The sequence below is a fragment of the Eublepharis macularius genome, chromosome 15, assembly GCF_028583425.1.
Source record: "Eublepharis macularius isolate TG4126 chromosome 15, MPM_Emac_v1.0, whole genome shotgun sequence".
NCBI lineage: Eukaryota > Metazoa > Chordata > Lepidosauria > Squamata > Eublepharidae > Eublepharis > Eublepharis macularius.
In genome coordinates this window covers 37,812,059-37,827,133 of record NC_072804.1, presented here as the reverse complement: position 1 = coordinate 37,827,133, position 15,075 = coordinate 37,812,059, and the positions used below count along the sequence as shown (strand labels likewise).

At 46.6% G+C, this 15,075-nt stretch overlaps 1 protein-coding gene across 7 annotated transcripts in view; it reads right to left on the bottom strand.

The window, feature by feature from the left end:
* MACF1 (microtubule actin crosslinking factor 1) overlaps positions 1 to 15,075 on the bottom strand; it is a 286,862-nt gene that overhangs the window by 259,790 nt on the left and 11,997 nt on the right. The window contains exon 1 of one of the 7 annotated variants that reach the window (XM_054998844.1): positions 631 to 770. The exons of the other annotated variants lie outside the window; for them this stretch is intronic. Within the exon in view, the coding sequence (XP_054854819.1) occupies positions 631 to 682 (52 nt within the window). The 5' untranslated portion in view covers positions 683 to 770. Of the gene's footprint in view, positions 1 to 630; positions 771 to 15,075 lie in introns of those variants that run through there. 7 annotated transcript variants of the gene reach the window in all.

The following is a 15,075-nucleotide window of genomic DNA, read 5'->3' as shown; positions in this document are numbered from 1 at the left end:
CTCCTTCTTTATTCAGCCCCCCACCCAAGCCACACCGATAACGTGGCTTCCGTTTTTGTTTGCTTTTCATACATAAAAGCCTTTTAAAGATCCTATTCTATTCCCGTAAAGCCCTCACTGCACTGCACTGCACTCAGCGCATTTCACCTTTAAATTCCATCTCGCAGCAACTTGGGAGAAGAGATGGATGCCGGAAACAAGGTAAGACCGCACATGGCAAGGCCCAGCTGATGGTTTCTCCACAAACCAGAGGCAGCTTTTTTTTCTGGGGGGGAGGGGAGGAATTTCATCCATAGCCCAGCTCCCGACAAACCGGCCTTTGGCTGGAAAAGGCTGGCAGCTAATCGAGGGATCCCTGTTCCCAGTGTATGCACTCATCCTAGTCCCAGGTTTGGTGGGGTTTTGTAGCATTTAAGAAAGCTGCAAAAGTGTTTTGACTAGCAACAACTGCGGGATCATGTACACACACATTGTATACGCACCATGGGAAGAGAAGCATCTCCTTAAACCATACACACTTTTCTTTAGACCTCTTTATCTGCTTCCCACCTGTGTTCATTTTATCCCTTCCTACCCAGCCACCTGTCCTTTTCAGAACTTGAGGGGAAGACAGGAACCGTCCGGGCATACCTTTCAGATTGTTGAGTCCATCCAGGAACTTCTGATACTTCTGGGTATTCATTGGCCTACTGCATCTGCCCTGCCTTCAGCTGGAAAGAGCTTCATTCATGGTCCAAAGGGCCTGAGAACGGGCACACAAACCCACCAAGGTATTCCTCCTCCCGTCCTGCTCCAAATTCACCAGCAGCTGCACCACAATTGCACTTTGACCACTCTGGAAGCGGTGAGGTCACCAGCTCAGCCTCCCTGTGCTACGGGCCCTCTTTGTGCTTCCTTATTTGATGAAGTGTGCATTAAAACCTCATTGGGTGCCTGCCAGCCAGCCCCTGCCCCCACACCCTCCCTCCTCTTTATGCAAAAGAGCAGCAGCGACACATTAGAAAGGCCCCATCTGTGAGCAAAGAGGAGGTATAGGGTTCCACACACACACACACAACCCCCTAAAACCAACTGTGCACACAGAGACACAGAGCTGGGACAGCAGGCACTCTCTCTGGATTTAAGTGAGAATCGACACCATTGGAAAGGACATGCAAGCAAAATAATGATTTCAACCACAAACATTAATGAAATCAAGAGTGGTATGATGACAAGCATATGAGACATTCTAGATGCAAGTGGAGGAAGAGGAATAGGGCATTACCCTTAAGTCTCTTCACAAACAATGCCGAGTACAGCCCTCCAGAGTAGGCCAATATTATTTTCATACTGCAAACGGGGTGGGGACACACTGAAAGAACAGCAGCTTACCAAAGTGCTACTGAGTTTGTTCATGGCCAAAGCAGGAGCTGAACTAGACGTTTCTTGGGCTGCATTTTACACCTAACCCCAATCAAAACTCTTTCTCACTCTTAGGAGATAAATATTCTTACTAATGGTATGTCTTTGTAAAATTGTGTTCATTACCCTATGGGATTGTTTATGGAAGTGTTCTTGATATTGACTGTACTAATCTCACACTGTGTAATCCACCTTGAGTCTCAGGGAGAAAGGTGGACTATAAATGACATAAATAAAAATAAAACAAAAATAAATTTCTGCACTTCTCATTTTGCATTAATTTGCTAAAAATGCACAATTAATTTATTTACCAAAAAAAGGCTGCACAATGCACTCCCCATTACTTTTCAACAGTCTGCCATGAAGGAAAGAAAAATACACCAGGCATAAAAGGTGTGAGAATTTTTGCCCCCAAAAGTATTTGCACATGGCATGTGTGATGCTTGTCATCAGGATTATTCTCAGAGAATCCCCACATCATTGTGTCTGAAGAATTCTCACTTATTTACATCTGTAGCTAAAATTCACATCCTGTTGTCAGGGGGTTGCTATGGTTATAGCTACATCATATTATGGCAAATAGCCAAGTATTTTTGGTAAATGCGTGAAAAAGCATCGGACTTGTGGGGATATGGCCTACAGAGGTTAGAGCCATCCAATGGGCAGAAACGACTCTGTTTTTCACAAAGTAAGCATTATATGCATTTTCAGCCAGGTAATGAGGATGAATTTGTGACCGTGTGAATAATCCAAACTGCAGAAAGAAAGTTTTCCAAGGCGGTGACCCCCTGATGAAAAGAAGCGATTCTAATTGCTTAACTGCAGGATTGCCAGTCTCTAAATTCGGGCTGCTGGGATTACAAAAGATCTCCATACTACAGAGATCAGTTCCCTTGAAAAAAAATGGCCGCTTCAGTGGGTAGACTCCATCACACTGCGTCTCTGCTGGGGTCCCTTCCATCCCCAAACTCCACCCTCCAGGGGTCATTTTGTAGAAAAAGAGCTGGAGGAGCTCATTAGCATAACACATTAGCATAACTCATTAGCATATGCCACATCCCTTGACATCACCGGAAATGTGTCATTAGCATAACTGATTTGCGTGCGCTACGTCCCCTGACATCACCTATCCTGGGTGCTTTGGATCCAATCCTGGCCATTCAGGGCGGAAATTGGGCCCAAAATGGCAAAAAGGGGCTGAAAATGGCCGAAAAGGGTCAGGATTGAGCCACTGCTAAACAGGAACATAATCCACCACCCGTCAGAGGCCCAATCCGGGCCGTTTCAGCCCCAATCCAGGACAAAACAGGCCCAAAATGGCTGAGAGTCGGGTGGGCGGGACCACCTGACATGTGACCTCTTTGGGGAACTGCTGGAACAGCATTCCTGTGCGTTCCCCCTCAAAATGAGCCCTGCCACCCCTCCCATGTCTCCACCCTCAAATCTCCAGGAATTTTCCAGCCCTACTTAACCAGGCCGTTGTGCTGCAGCACAGCCTCATCGGAATGCTATTTTTATCTTGTTGTATATATTTTCACATTGGATGTAGGAAAGCGGCCTAATGCTCAAGTGCCAGGGCCAGCCAGACATTAGGGCCTGCACAGATTACATTTTGTTGCAAATGACTCTAGCTGCAAATTTCCTCGATTTCTCTAGACGGGAAGCAAAACACTTCACCGCAAACTCTCAGCATTCACCCACTTGCAAAAGCCACAGGATCCTGTCACTTATATGCAACTACAGAAAAGACTACCGCAGGCTCTGCTGTACCTAATGACAAAACACATTTGGAGGCAGACAAAGTAGGCAAGCTCAAAAACGTGCTCCCCAATACAAGGCAGCAATGTGAATGGCTGAGAGGTTCACCTTTCAGGGGGGAGGTGAGGCAGGGCTCAACTTTGCTTACTGCCCTTTTTCAAATCCAGTCCAGCCATTTTTTTACCCGCCACGTGTCACAAGGCAACCCTAATTCCAGTACAAATTAAGAGTCCCTGCAAAAAAACAAACACATACTATGGCTTGGGGAAAGAATGACGGAGAAAAACAGCCCGCCCAAAGGGGATTCAGATGGAAGCCACAAAGCATGCACATATTCCCCCCCTTGCACATCCAAACCTGGTCATTCAAGAATTGGGAAACTAATATTTAAATTCAGAAGAAAAATCAAACCACACATTTCCAAACAAGCTTCAAGTACATTCCTTCCGTGGGGTGCCAAAGCTGGCTACCCTTTGGTGATGTTTAGGGGGGTTCACAGCGCTCTCTGCCCGCATCCATGTAACCCAGCCTCAATGTGGCTGGCATTCTCTGCCTCGCTTCTCCAGCCACTTTCTCTCACTTCCCTCTGCAAATGGACAAGCACAGCTAGCCTCCCACTCTCCTATGCAACTCCCACGTTGGTCTCCTTAGCAATGGCAGCCCCTGTTTCTGCACCGAGGCCTGCTGAACACCAATGGAGGTGGGCAGCTAAAGCTTTCAGGGCACAGATCGGGCCATTTTGCTCCGATGGAAATGCCAATGTTGCGTGGGAGACCTGCGTGAGAAGCATTCAGAGGTGAAAGGTCCCAATGAGCAGAGAAGATTTTTTGCTCTTAAAAGCATCTGTGGATACTACCAAACCTCCGTTTAAAGTACATGTATGAAACAATGCAGAATACCATGTGATTTTTATATACCCGAAAACGCAGTATTGCAAAGGCACTTAAAGGTTGCTATTGCACACACTCTCCCCTCTCTCTCAAGGACATTTCCTCTCTTTTTCTCCATTTCTTTCCACCCAGAGGAAAGCGTGCCAGAATTAGAAGATACTGGACACCGGCAAACAGTGATGTGGGGCAGAACATTTTCCAAAAAATTTCCACCCCACATATGTAAATATAGTCTGTTTCTCTAGTTGTCAGGGCTGTTGTGTTGCAAAACAATCATGTTAAAAGGGCTATATGTGCGATTTGTAGCATGGAGAAATGCCAGTGATATATGATGCATTTGCCTCTTTTTGCTAATATTATTTACATTCTATATTTAAATTTGAAATGGAAACATCACTACAAATGAAATAGAATGGAACACCAACAAACTGTGTCACTGGTATACCCCGCTGAGCACCAGATGAGCATATTGGTGGTGGAAAGTACTGTTGCAGCTGACTCATGGCAACCCCACAGGGTTTTCAAGGCAAGAAACAGTCAGAGGTGGTTTGCCGTCGGCTGCTTCTGTATAGCAACCCTGAACTTCCTTGATGCTCTCCCATCCAAACACTAACCTGGGCCGAACCTGCTTAGCTTCCAAGATCTGACCAGATCAGGTTAGCCGGGGCCGTCCAGGGCAGGAGAGGTCTGACACCTGGCTGAACACCGGACAAACATATTGCCCAATATAATTATACTAAGAGTCCCACTTTCAGTCCAAGTTACTGGAGATTCTGCAACAGAGATTCTTAATGGATGCCAGATGGCCTCTTAGAGGATGATCCAAAATCATCTGGGGTATTCAAAAATTGGGGGGCAAATGCAGGGGGTGGAATTTTAGGAAACCCCTTCTACCCGTTAGCAATGACTTCTGAAAAAAAAACAAAGGAGCACACACACACACACACACACACACACACACACACCGCAACCTGTGGAGCTCCCACTTTCTTTTACAAGGGTAGTGGAAACATGGTTGGCTTTTCCTGTAGCATCTCATTAGATCTTAATTTATGAGACAGGCTCTGAAACTGAGCACAAACCTGCCTCGAACTCCACCCAGCATTCCAAATGAGGAATTTTCAACAGATTGCCTCTGAACACATGCAGGAAGCATGCAGCGCTTGCTGTAACAACAGTATTTACACAAAAAACAAACATCAAATACAAAGATGTATTGTCGAAGGCTTTCACGGCCGGAGAACGATGGTTGTTGTGGGTTTTCCGGGCTGTATTGCCGTGGTCTTGGCATTGTAGTTCCTGACGTTTCGCCAGCAGCTGTGGCTGGCATCTTCAGAGGTGTAGCACCTCTGAAGATGCCAGCCACAGCTGCTGGCGAAACGTCAGGAACTACAATGCCAAGACCACGGCAATACAGCCCGGAAAACCCACAACAACCATCAAATACAAAGCGTGCCAGTGCGTATTTTTCTTTAAAGCTTGTCCTTCTTCAGAAAACATGAGTGTCATGAATAGGGTCAGTGTTTCTAACAGAAAAATAGAAAAGAATCCAGTAGCACCTTTAAGACTAACCACAGCTCTCTTCGTCAGATGCAGCTCTCTCAGAAGAGAGCTGTGGTGCTCGGAAGCTTACGCTACAGTAAAGTTGGTTAGTCTTAAAGGGGCTACTGGACTCTTTTCTATTTTGCTACTGCAGACTAACACGGCAGACTCTTCTGGATCTCTAACAGAAAAGCCCCTCAAGAGCAGAAGGATACAGCAGAGACAAGCACCCGACAGCCAGAGGATCAGTTTCCTCGACAATGGAAGCGAGCCTCGGACACCAGTTGCTGCTTCTCGTCCCAACAGCAGCTGTTTGCCCAGGAATCCAAGAGGCATAAATGCTCCTCTGGTGTCTGTGGACTGCTGTGCTGAAAAGCAGGTGCTCCGAGCCATTCTCCTATGCATCCACACTCCCCCTTCCCAACACACATATCCCACAGCAGAAACCTGGGATGGAGTGTCAGGTAGCAAAGAGGCATATCCATTTATATCTCCTTGGGGACAGTTTAGCCCTTCGCCCAAGAGGTCTGAGGACCAAATGTGAAGGTCAGGAAGGAACTCCTTTTTCACCCCCAAGCCAGATTGCCACTGGCCTGAGGGGAGGGGGTGTGCCTGCTACACGGCTTGCAGCAGGCCTCCCTTGCCTGGGTTGATCTAGGGTTGCCAACATCCAGGTGGGACCTGGAGGTCCTCCAGAATTACAAATGATCTCCATATTGCAGAAATCAATTCCCCTGGAGAAAGTCAAGTGTACCCCAGAGACCAACAAGGCTATGAGCTTTCTCAAGTCAGAGCTCCCTTCTTCAGCTCTAACTCTCAAAAACTCATACCCTGAAAATCTTGTTGGTCTCTAAGATGCTACTGGACATAGCCTACTGTTCTACTGGAGACCAACAATGCTATCCATCTAAAACTATCTTTCCGGAGAAAATGGCTGCTTTGGAAGGTGTGATCTATGGCATTATACCCTGCTGAGCTCCCTCCCCTCCCCAAACTCCACCCTTCCCAGGCTCTGCCCCCAAATCTTCAGGAATTCTCCAACCCAGAGCTGGCAACCCTAGGGTGATCCCAAGCTGTTTCTTCTGCAAGCACCAGGCATCCAATGCACCAGCTCTAGATTTGGGGCATGCTGTCTTGGCAGGCCCCGGCTAGTGAGCAGATGCCCCCTAGCCTGGCAGGATGGGTGTTTGCTGGTCCACCCGATGCCACAATTCTTGCACACTCACCCACATGCTCCTGAAGGCAGAACCAACTACTGCAAGACTTCATGCCTGCACACTGGCTAAGCACGCTGAGAATTCTTCTCCCAAGCTTGCTTTGCTTAGCAAATGAGAAAGACCAACACAAGGCAGAGAGAGAAGGCAGAGCGCTGCCAGACTTTCCACCAGAACAGCACAGAACCCAGTCGCTGAGCCGCTGAGGAAAGCTGCCTTTGCTCGGAGACTGGTTTATTGATCGGCAGCAGCAGAATCAGGAGGAGAAAGGACGAATTCATTATTCCCCTAAGTGAGTGAGAGCAGACCTGACTGCTCAGGAGCAGCCATGCAGAAGAGAGGGCAGGGAGGTTGCTCTAGGCCTGGTGGAACCTGCTGTGAAGAGGAAGGGCACCCCTCCCCTCCCCAGGCTAGAGACAGTCTATGCAGTGGGGTGGGGGAGGAATCCACCAGATGCAGAGTCCCAGACAGGTGCATAGAGGTATTCGTTTGATCCAATAGAGGGGGCCCAGGGGCCACATCCAGTCTGCAGGAACTTTTCATCTGGCCTTCAAGTTGCCTAATAATTTGCAGGCTGACCTGCAGCTGCAGCTAATGGGTCAATCCTTCCGAAAAAGTGCAGAGCCGTGGAAGGGCCATTAAGAGCAGAATGGCCCTCGAGAGCAGGCGAAGACCCAGACGTGGCTCTCTGGCCAACAATTTAACTCCTCAGCAATAGGGAAATAGCACAAAATAACCAGACTGTGATATTTTACCTGCGTTGGAACCCCAGATACCAAAACTCAGCACAGATTAAGTATCTTCTAAAGTTCCTAGCCCTTATAATGGCCAAGATGCAGTTTCAAAGGGGGACCCTAACATCTGACAACATCTCGCAAGGAAGAAGGGCTACTAAGCAGGATTGCCAGAGACTGGGGAGAAGGAAAGGGGGGCTTTAGAGCTCTTTGCATACACTCATACGCACACACACACACACAAGCAAAGACTAAGGCAGTTTGCTTTATTAGCATAATATAAACTCGCTCCAGAATCCAGGTTCTCTCATGACAGAATTTGGGTTAGTGGGAGCCATATTTGAATTTATTTTTAAACACACACTAACAGCCATGGTTGTGTGCACGTCAAAAGCAACAGCCTGAGCGTTGCCTGCTATGCAAAGGATCAAGCCAATTCCACGCTAGGGAGTTAGGGGATTTTTCAGACCATCTCTCAAGAGAGACTGGATGCCACCCGCCTCCCCTGCTCCAAAGCCACATCCTGCCGCTATTCACAAGCTGCCACGACAATGCTGCCTGCCTCCCAAGAGAAAACAGGCAGTTCTTGAGAACAGGTTGGTTGAGATCCAATTTTATTGTGCTGAGGGAAAGGAAGGCCTCTCTCTCCCTCTCCCCTGCTTCTCTTGGACCCCAAATAAAAGAGAGGAGTGGGGGAGAAAAGACTCCTTAGGCGAGAAAAGGAAGCTCATGGTTGTTTCAGCAAAAGTTACAATTACTGATGGGGGGCGAGCAACATTCACTTCCAACGGAACTTTTCATGGATGACCTAAACCAAGCCTTGGGTACCGGAACCTCCCGGAGCCTTTTCTCCCAGCCCCTCAACTGTTTTAAGTCTGCTCCCTAGCAAGAGGATAAATAGTAACTCAAAACTTTTCAACATTTCTTTGTCTCTTTCCCTCAGTTCCCTTGCTCACAAGTGCCTGATTGTAAGAAGAAAAAGTAGGTCAGGGGCTGGCAGAACCACAGCAGTGGGAGAAAGAGAGGGAAGGAAAGATCAGAGACACGGCCCTGCTGAGTTCTCCTCTCCAACAGCTCTTAAGAAAAGCAAAACACTGTCCTGGACAAGCTGAGAGTGACAAGATAACCTCAATACATTTCTTTCCTGAGATGGAGGAGGAAGGGGGAGAAGGCCCACGGTGCATGACTGGAGACACCTTTCCCCTCAGCTGGGCAGGCTTCACTTGGGCCAGAACACAACCGCTGGCTGGATTTATTTTCTGTGTCAAGGTTCAGGTGAGGAAAAGATGGGCAGGTGATCAGTGGTGAGGCTTTTCCAGAACATTTCACTTGGAATATTTTTGGGAGAAATTTTCCAATTCAAATTAAATCGAATTGGATCTGGCATTTTGATTGACACCTACTGTAATATGCCTTGAGTTTCAGTGAGAAAGGTAAATTATAAATAAGGTAAATAAATAATATATACAGTAAACAAACCTTTAAAAAGTATGCCACATGGATCCTACATCCTATATATTTCCCCAATAGCCAGATGGTTGCACTGAAACAATTCTTCTGAGAAAAAGACTCAGCAGAGCACCCTTAATACGATAAGGTTGCTAGCTCCAGATTTGGACATTTCAGATTCGGAAATTCCTGGAGTTTTGGAGGGTTGAGCTTGAAGAGGGTGAGGTTTGGGGAGGGACCTCAGCAGGCTATGATGCCATAGAGTCCATACTCCAAAGCAGCCATTTTCTCCAGAGGAACTGGTCTCTATGGTCTGGAAACCAGCTATAATTCCAGGAGACCTCCAGCCACCACTTGGAGGTTGGCACCCTATTTAAATGTTAAACATGAATGTCACTTATATTGTATGTTGATTACAACTTTAAAATGTCTGGTTTGGTTGGTATTGTATCTGTTTGTTGTTACTAATTAAATGTATGGAACAATGTATTTTTGGAAATGGAACATTTTCTGTGCTAAAAAAAGAAAAGACTGTCTCAGAGAATGTGCAGATTGGCTTCACTTCATCTGTGTTTAACTGCAACCAATCTCTTTATGAAAGTTCACTTCCAGCTACGAAAATATAGGGGGGTCAAAAATATGAAGCTTTAATAACCTTAGCCTTTTTTCAAAGCAAATATGGATTAAATACAAATCAGCAATGCTTTCTCTCTTTTCACTTCTTGCATCCAATAGACACCCCCCCAGGCACATAACCCCGCCACGAGATGCTCATGTCTTGATCCAGAAAGCCTATCTGGAGTCCCAGATGAGTGGGGAATAGCAGTATTTACTTAGCAATCAGGGAAAGAAGCTCTGCACACGCTCAGAGACATTCTATTGTAACCTCCAGTATTACAGGGCCAATTCTCTGAAAACCAACCCCATTACTCCAAAAGCCTGATCCAAGAAAATATTCCGGACTGGCCTCAGAGTATGGATTTCAGGCTGAAGAGTGAAGCTCCTAGGCAGCCTCATACCCCAGCAGCCCCTTAAAAGTTACCATATCTACAGAAAGTCTTCCACCCCTGCAAGCCTTGCCTGGAGTCCCTTGCAGGCTGTCAGTCTAGCAGGGCACTTCCGCATCTGAGCTGTTCACGCCCGCCCAGCAACAAATCAGTTAACTCTCCACCCCGCCACCACTGAGACCCATTCATGCTTAGGAGGCGTTCCCCACCACCATCACCACCAACCAAACAAGCATGCCTGGAATGCCACGGCTGGGAGAGAGAGAAATTGCTCCAGCTGGCTTTGGAAACCTGAAGCCGTCTGCCACAAACAGGATATTGCCTATATCCCAAGGGTGCATGACTCTGGAAGACTGGAAAGGAAAAAGTGTTCACGGCTTCTGGGACAGCTACCATGTGCTCAGCTGTCTCCTCGCTCTTGGCATCCCAAGGATCTCCCATTCCAGCAGCAGCAGACTCCTCTCAGCAGGAATCAGGAGTATCCAAAACAGCTGATGGGGGAAGATGAAATATGCTTCCATTCCTTGGGCCTCGGCTCCAATGGAGCCACCAACAAAAAGAAGAAGGGGAAAAGTCCCCAGATCCCCTGCCCTACATAGGAGCCCTGAGCCAATGTGCCCCAGGAAGAGCCCACACTCTGCAAATGTCATATGCTGCAACGCCAGATTCACACGCTGAAAGAACCTGGACACTGTTTGTAACGGGTGTGGGAGAGAGGAGAAGCATAACCGGCAAACGGCAGCCGTGTCCCCTTACTGAAACGGGTGGAGATTCCCTTGTGAGAATTTAAACGCTTTAAAATGCACACAGGCTTTCAGCCCTAGCCGTTACCCCCACAGGCATGAAATCTGCCACACCCCAGGGGAAACCAAAAACCTAGGTATCCATGTTACTCCACCGGAAACGGTGAAAACAAAAGTCACATTTTATCAATGCCAACCATATTAATGACAGTATTTTTCTGATTCTCCAGAACTCTTCATCTGATTGGACGCTCCAAACCAAAATTATCTAAAATAGAGCTCCTCATGCTCAGTAAGACTTTTCCATAAAGGTAATAGAGCAATACTTCAACAGAATAGTTCAGAAAGGCATTTTGGAAAGAGAAAAGCATTTTGGAAAGGGACTGAAGAATGTACCACTGTGATTAGGACATATCTGATTGCTGCACGTATTACCCTGTATGTTTCTGCATTGTTCTTTGGTGCTGTAATATGTTATGGTTATTCAGGTTTCTGTAACCCTACTCCTAGCACATTGCTTATCAGATGCTTCTTCATATTGATTATATCGACTTACACTGTGTAATCTGCTTTTGAATCTCAATGAGAAAAGCAGACTATAAATATAGTAAATAAAACAGCGGAGTACCGGATCAGATTCAAGGTTCTAGTATTGACCTATAAGGCCCTGTGCGGACTGGGGCCAGCATATCCACGGTACCGTCTCTCCCCATATATTCCCCAGAGGACACTCTGATCAGGGGTCAAACAGCTGTTGGTGGTCCTGGCCCCAAGGAGGCCCGCCTAGCCTCGACTAGAGCCAGGGCCTTTTCGGTCCTGGCTCCCACCTGGTGGAACGCTTTGTCTGCTGAGACCAGGGCCTAGCAGGATCTACTATCCTTCCACCAGGCCTGCAAGACAGAGTTGTTCTGCCAGGCATACGGCTGAGGTTGGGACTCCGCCAGCCTGAAAAAAGGGGTGTATAAAATTCTAACCCTTCTTGTGAAGGCTGTCCACCATCCTGTTTTTAAATTTGTAAATCTGATTGCTGCCGCTGTATGAATAGAAATATGCTGCTGTTTTAATGATGTTTTAATGTAGATGGAATTTTTATTGTGTTTTAATAGGTTGTTATCCGCCCTGAGCCCGCCCGTAGGGAGGGCGGAATAGAAATTTGAAATAAATACATACATACCACTCCACACTACTGAAGTCAGCATAGCATTCAATGCAAGATGCAGACAAGATCAGGACCTCAAGAGCATGGCATGGGCTTATTTCTTCTCCTCTTGATTTTTTTGAACACATACACACACACAGTGTTTTGTGTTATTTTGGCTGGTATTACTAAGAGGTAAGACATGAATTTTGACACAGAGGAAACATAATAGCAGAGATGGGGGGGAACCAAGAAAAAGTAAAATTCATGAGTAGTCAAAATCCTATACCAGACCGGGGGGAGGGGCATGAACACACTGATAATGGTAGTAGTAGTGCTGATAGCGCATGCTTTGGAGCATCCTAGCACCTCACATACCTAGGCTCAAATCCCTGCTCTTCCATGGAAGTTTGCTGGGTAACCTTGGACCAGTCACATACTCTCAGCCTGACCAACCTCACAAGGTTGCTGTGAGGACAAAATTGAGGAGAATTATGTGAGCCACTTTGGGTCTCCACAGGAGGTAACAGCAGGGCATAAATGACAAATAAAATAAATAAATGAGAAAAGGGAAGCTCTACTGCTGCTCCAGAGGCAGACAGTAACTGGGGGGGGGGAGTATATCTGATCAGGTAACTGGAGTGAGTGGGAAGAGGTAAACCTCCTCACCATTCTCAGCAACCTGCCCCAATCCACATCAACTACCACCTGCTACCACAGCTGCTTGCAGCGAATACACACATCTGGGGATCCAAGCACATGCGGTTTGGCCCTGACACAGTCCAGCTGTTTTGAGGCATGTGCCAGTTCTGCTGAGTCACACTGGCCTCTGAGCCAGTGACAGGCACCTGGCAGAACTGCCAGCCCAATCATCCTGGCATGGTCCACTCTGCCTTCTGCAGCAGGCCCAGCAAGTCCAGAGCAAAGCAGGTATCTCACGATTCTGCCCCACCCTCCCTCACAGCAAAGATGACAGAAGCAGAAAAGGAAAAGCTTTTAAAAATATTTATCAGAGAGTTATTTAATCCCTCTCTGGACTGGGCGGAACAGACTTGACGCCCCTTTTTGTTTTCTTCTAATAATAGAATATAATTTACTCTCACCGCATTCCAGAACAACACAAAAGAAAAGCACAGGCGAGAAACAGCAAAAAGCTCGAAGGGACTTTCTCAGGGCACGATCACAAGTTCTTTTTGCACAGCTTCAGTACCTTTTTGCAAACAAGATCAGCTGTTGGGTTTGTAACTATGGAGTGTTCTCTCTACAAACCACCCCATCCTTGAACCAGAGCCCCTGGTTCCCTCCAGATCCTGTGCATAGTTCCTATCCCTACGTAAGCAGATGCATGCTGGCAGCACAATCCATTACAGAAATAAAGGGAGTTGGCGGCACCCAACCATGTTGCCAATTGCAGTGTGTTTCTTCTGCCCCACAGACCTTGACAGCCAAACAAGCCTGTTATTGGCTGCTGCATAGTTCTGCCCTGGCCCCATTGCTGACAGTTATCAAGAACAAAAGTTTTTCCAGTGCTGGACTAAAGGACTTTGCAGACACACCATTGGTCACTGCATTATAGGAATCATTCACAGCTGGACTGGCTTGTCTGTACAAGATAATCCGGTTGCCCACTATTGCCTTAATACAACAACAGCACAATAGCCAATGCAGTGTAAGATGCTTCCTCATGCATCCCCCCAGACCCACCTACCAACATGTAAAATAACTTTCCTAAATATTTTTCAATGAATGTGGATTCTTTGTAATGGAAATCTTATTAACAAATTATTGTAAAAATGCATAACAAGATTAAGATCAGAAATGCAGTTACCGTTATGAAGGAAGCAAAAAGGGGAAAAAGAAAATACTACTACCGATCAGATCAGTAATACCAAACATAAAAACAACAAAGGAACACTAATAAATATAATGAAACCAAAATGCAATTCTCCTAATCTTGTTTCATTGCATTCTTAGTTGTACATTGTAGGGTTGCTAACTCTGAATTAGGAAATTCCTGAAGAACTGCGGGGGGGGGGGGGGGAGCTCAGCAGGGTACAATTCCATAAAGCTCACCCTCCAAAGCAGCCGTTTCCTCCAGGGGAACTGATCTCTATAGTCTAGAGATAACTTGCGATACCAGAAGAATTCCAGGTCCCACTTGGAGGTTGGTAACCTAATGTGTTAAAATTTCATTTCTGCATTCTCTAATATTGTAATCCAGTTTTAATGACTATATGTAATATACTGATTTTTAACTTAAAAAAATTAAATCTGCCTTGAATCTCAGTGAGAAAGATGGACTATAAATGAAGCAAATAAATAAGCGTTATCAAACACCCTGATCTGGATAGTCCAGTGAGCCTGATCTCGTCAGACCGTTAGTCTCTTGTCATGAAAACCCCGCCAGGGGTCACCGTAAGTCAGCGATCACTTGAGAGCACTTTCCACCACCATCAGTCCAAACAGGAACTGAAAATAGCGACATTTGTCAATTCATTTTAATATCCAGTTTCCCCTCCCCCACTTAAAGACTTGCAAATGAAAGGAATAAAAGAATATAGCCAATAAAAAGAAATACTCATCTACAGGGACAGACCAAGGTTTTCCACTTGTGCCTCCAAGAACAAAAGGAACAAGAGGGGGGATTGGTGGAGGAAGCATTCAAGCTTGGCCACCCCCTCCCCTCAAACACTCACGCTGGCAGCTGTACAGCTCAGGCAAAGCCTTGCTCCACTTGACTGTTTGAAGAGGTCCTCAGACCGACAGCCAAGGCACTGTGGCCAAAAGGTGGGAACTGGTGATTAACCATATGGATGTTACCAGCTACCCAAGAATGCAGAAGCGCTTTAAAAGGATGGGGGGGGGAGAGAAAAGAGCCAGGCCCCATTACCCCACAATGTTCCTACCACAGGTCAAAAGCCTGGAGAGCACGCACATTCCAGGCGTGCACTGCACAGCCAAAGACCTCTAAATGGATTCTTCACAAGGAAGGAGACAACACAAGTGGAACCCCGCACAAAGGGAAACCCACAGTCAGTTCTACCAGACCAGCAACCATGTGCATGCACGCCCCAGTCTCCCACAGCAAAAGTCCTCAGTGCCTGAAGAAACTGCCTCGGCAATCTAAGCTTCCCAGCTCTTTGCTCTGTTCCTCAGAATGCAGGTGAATGCAAGGGTATTCATGCAGCCCAGCAATTTG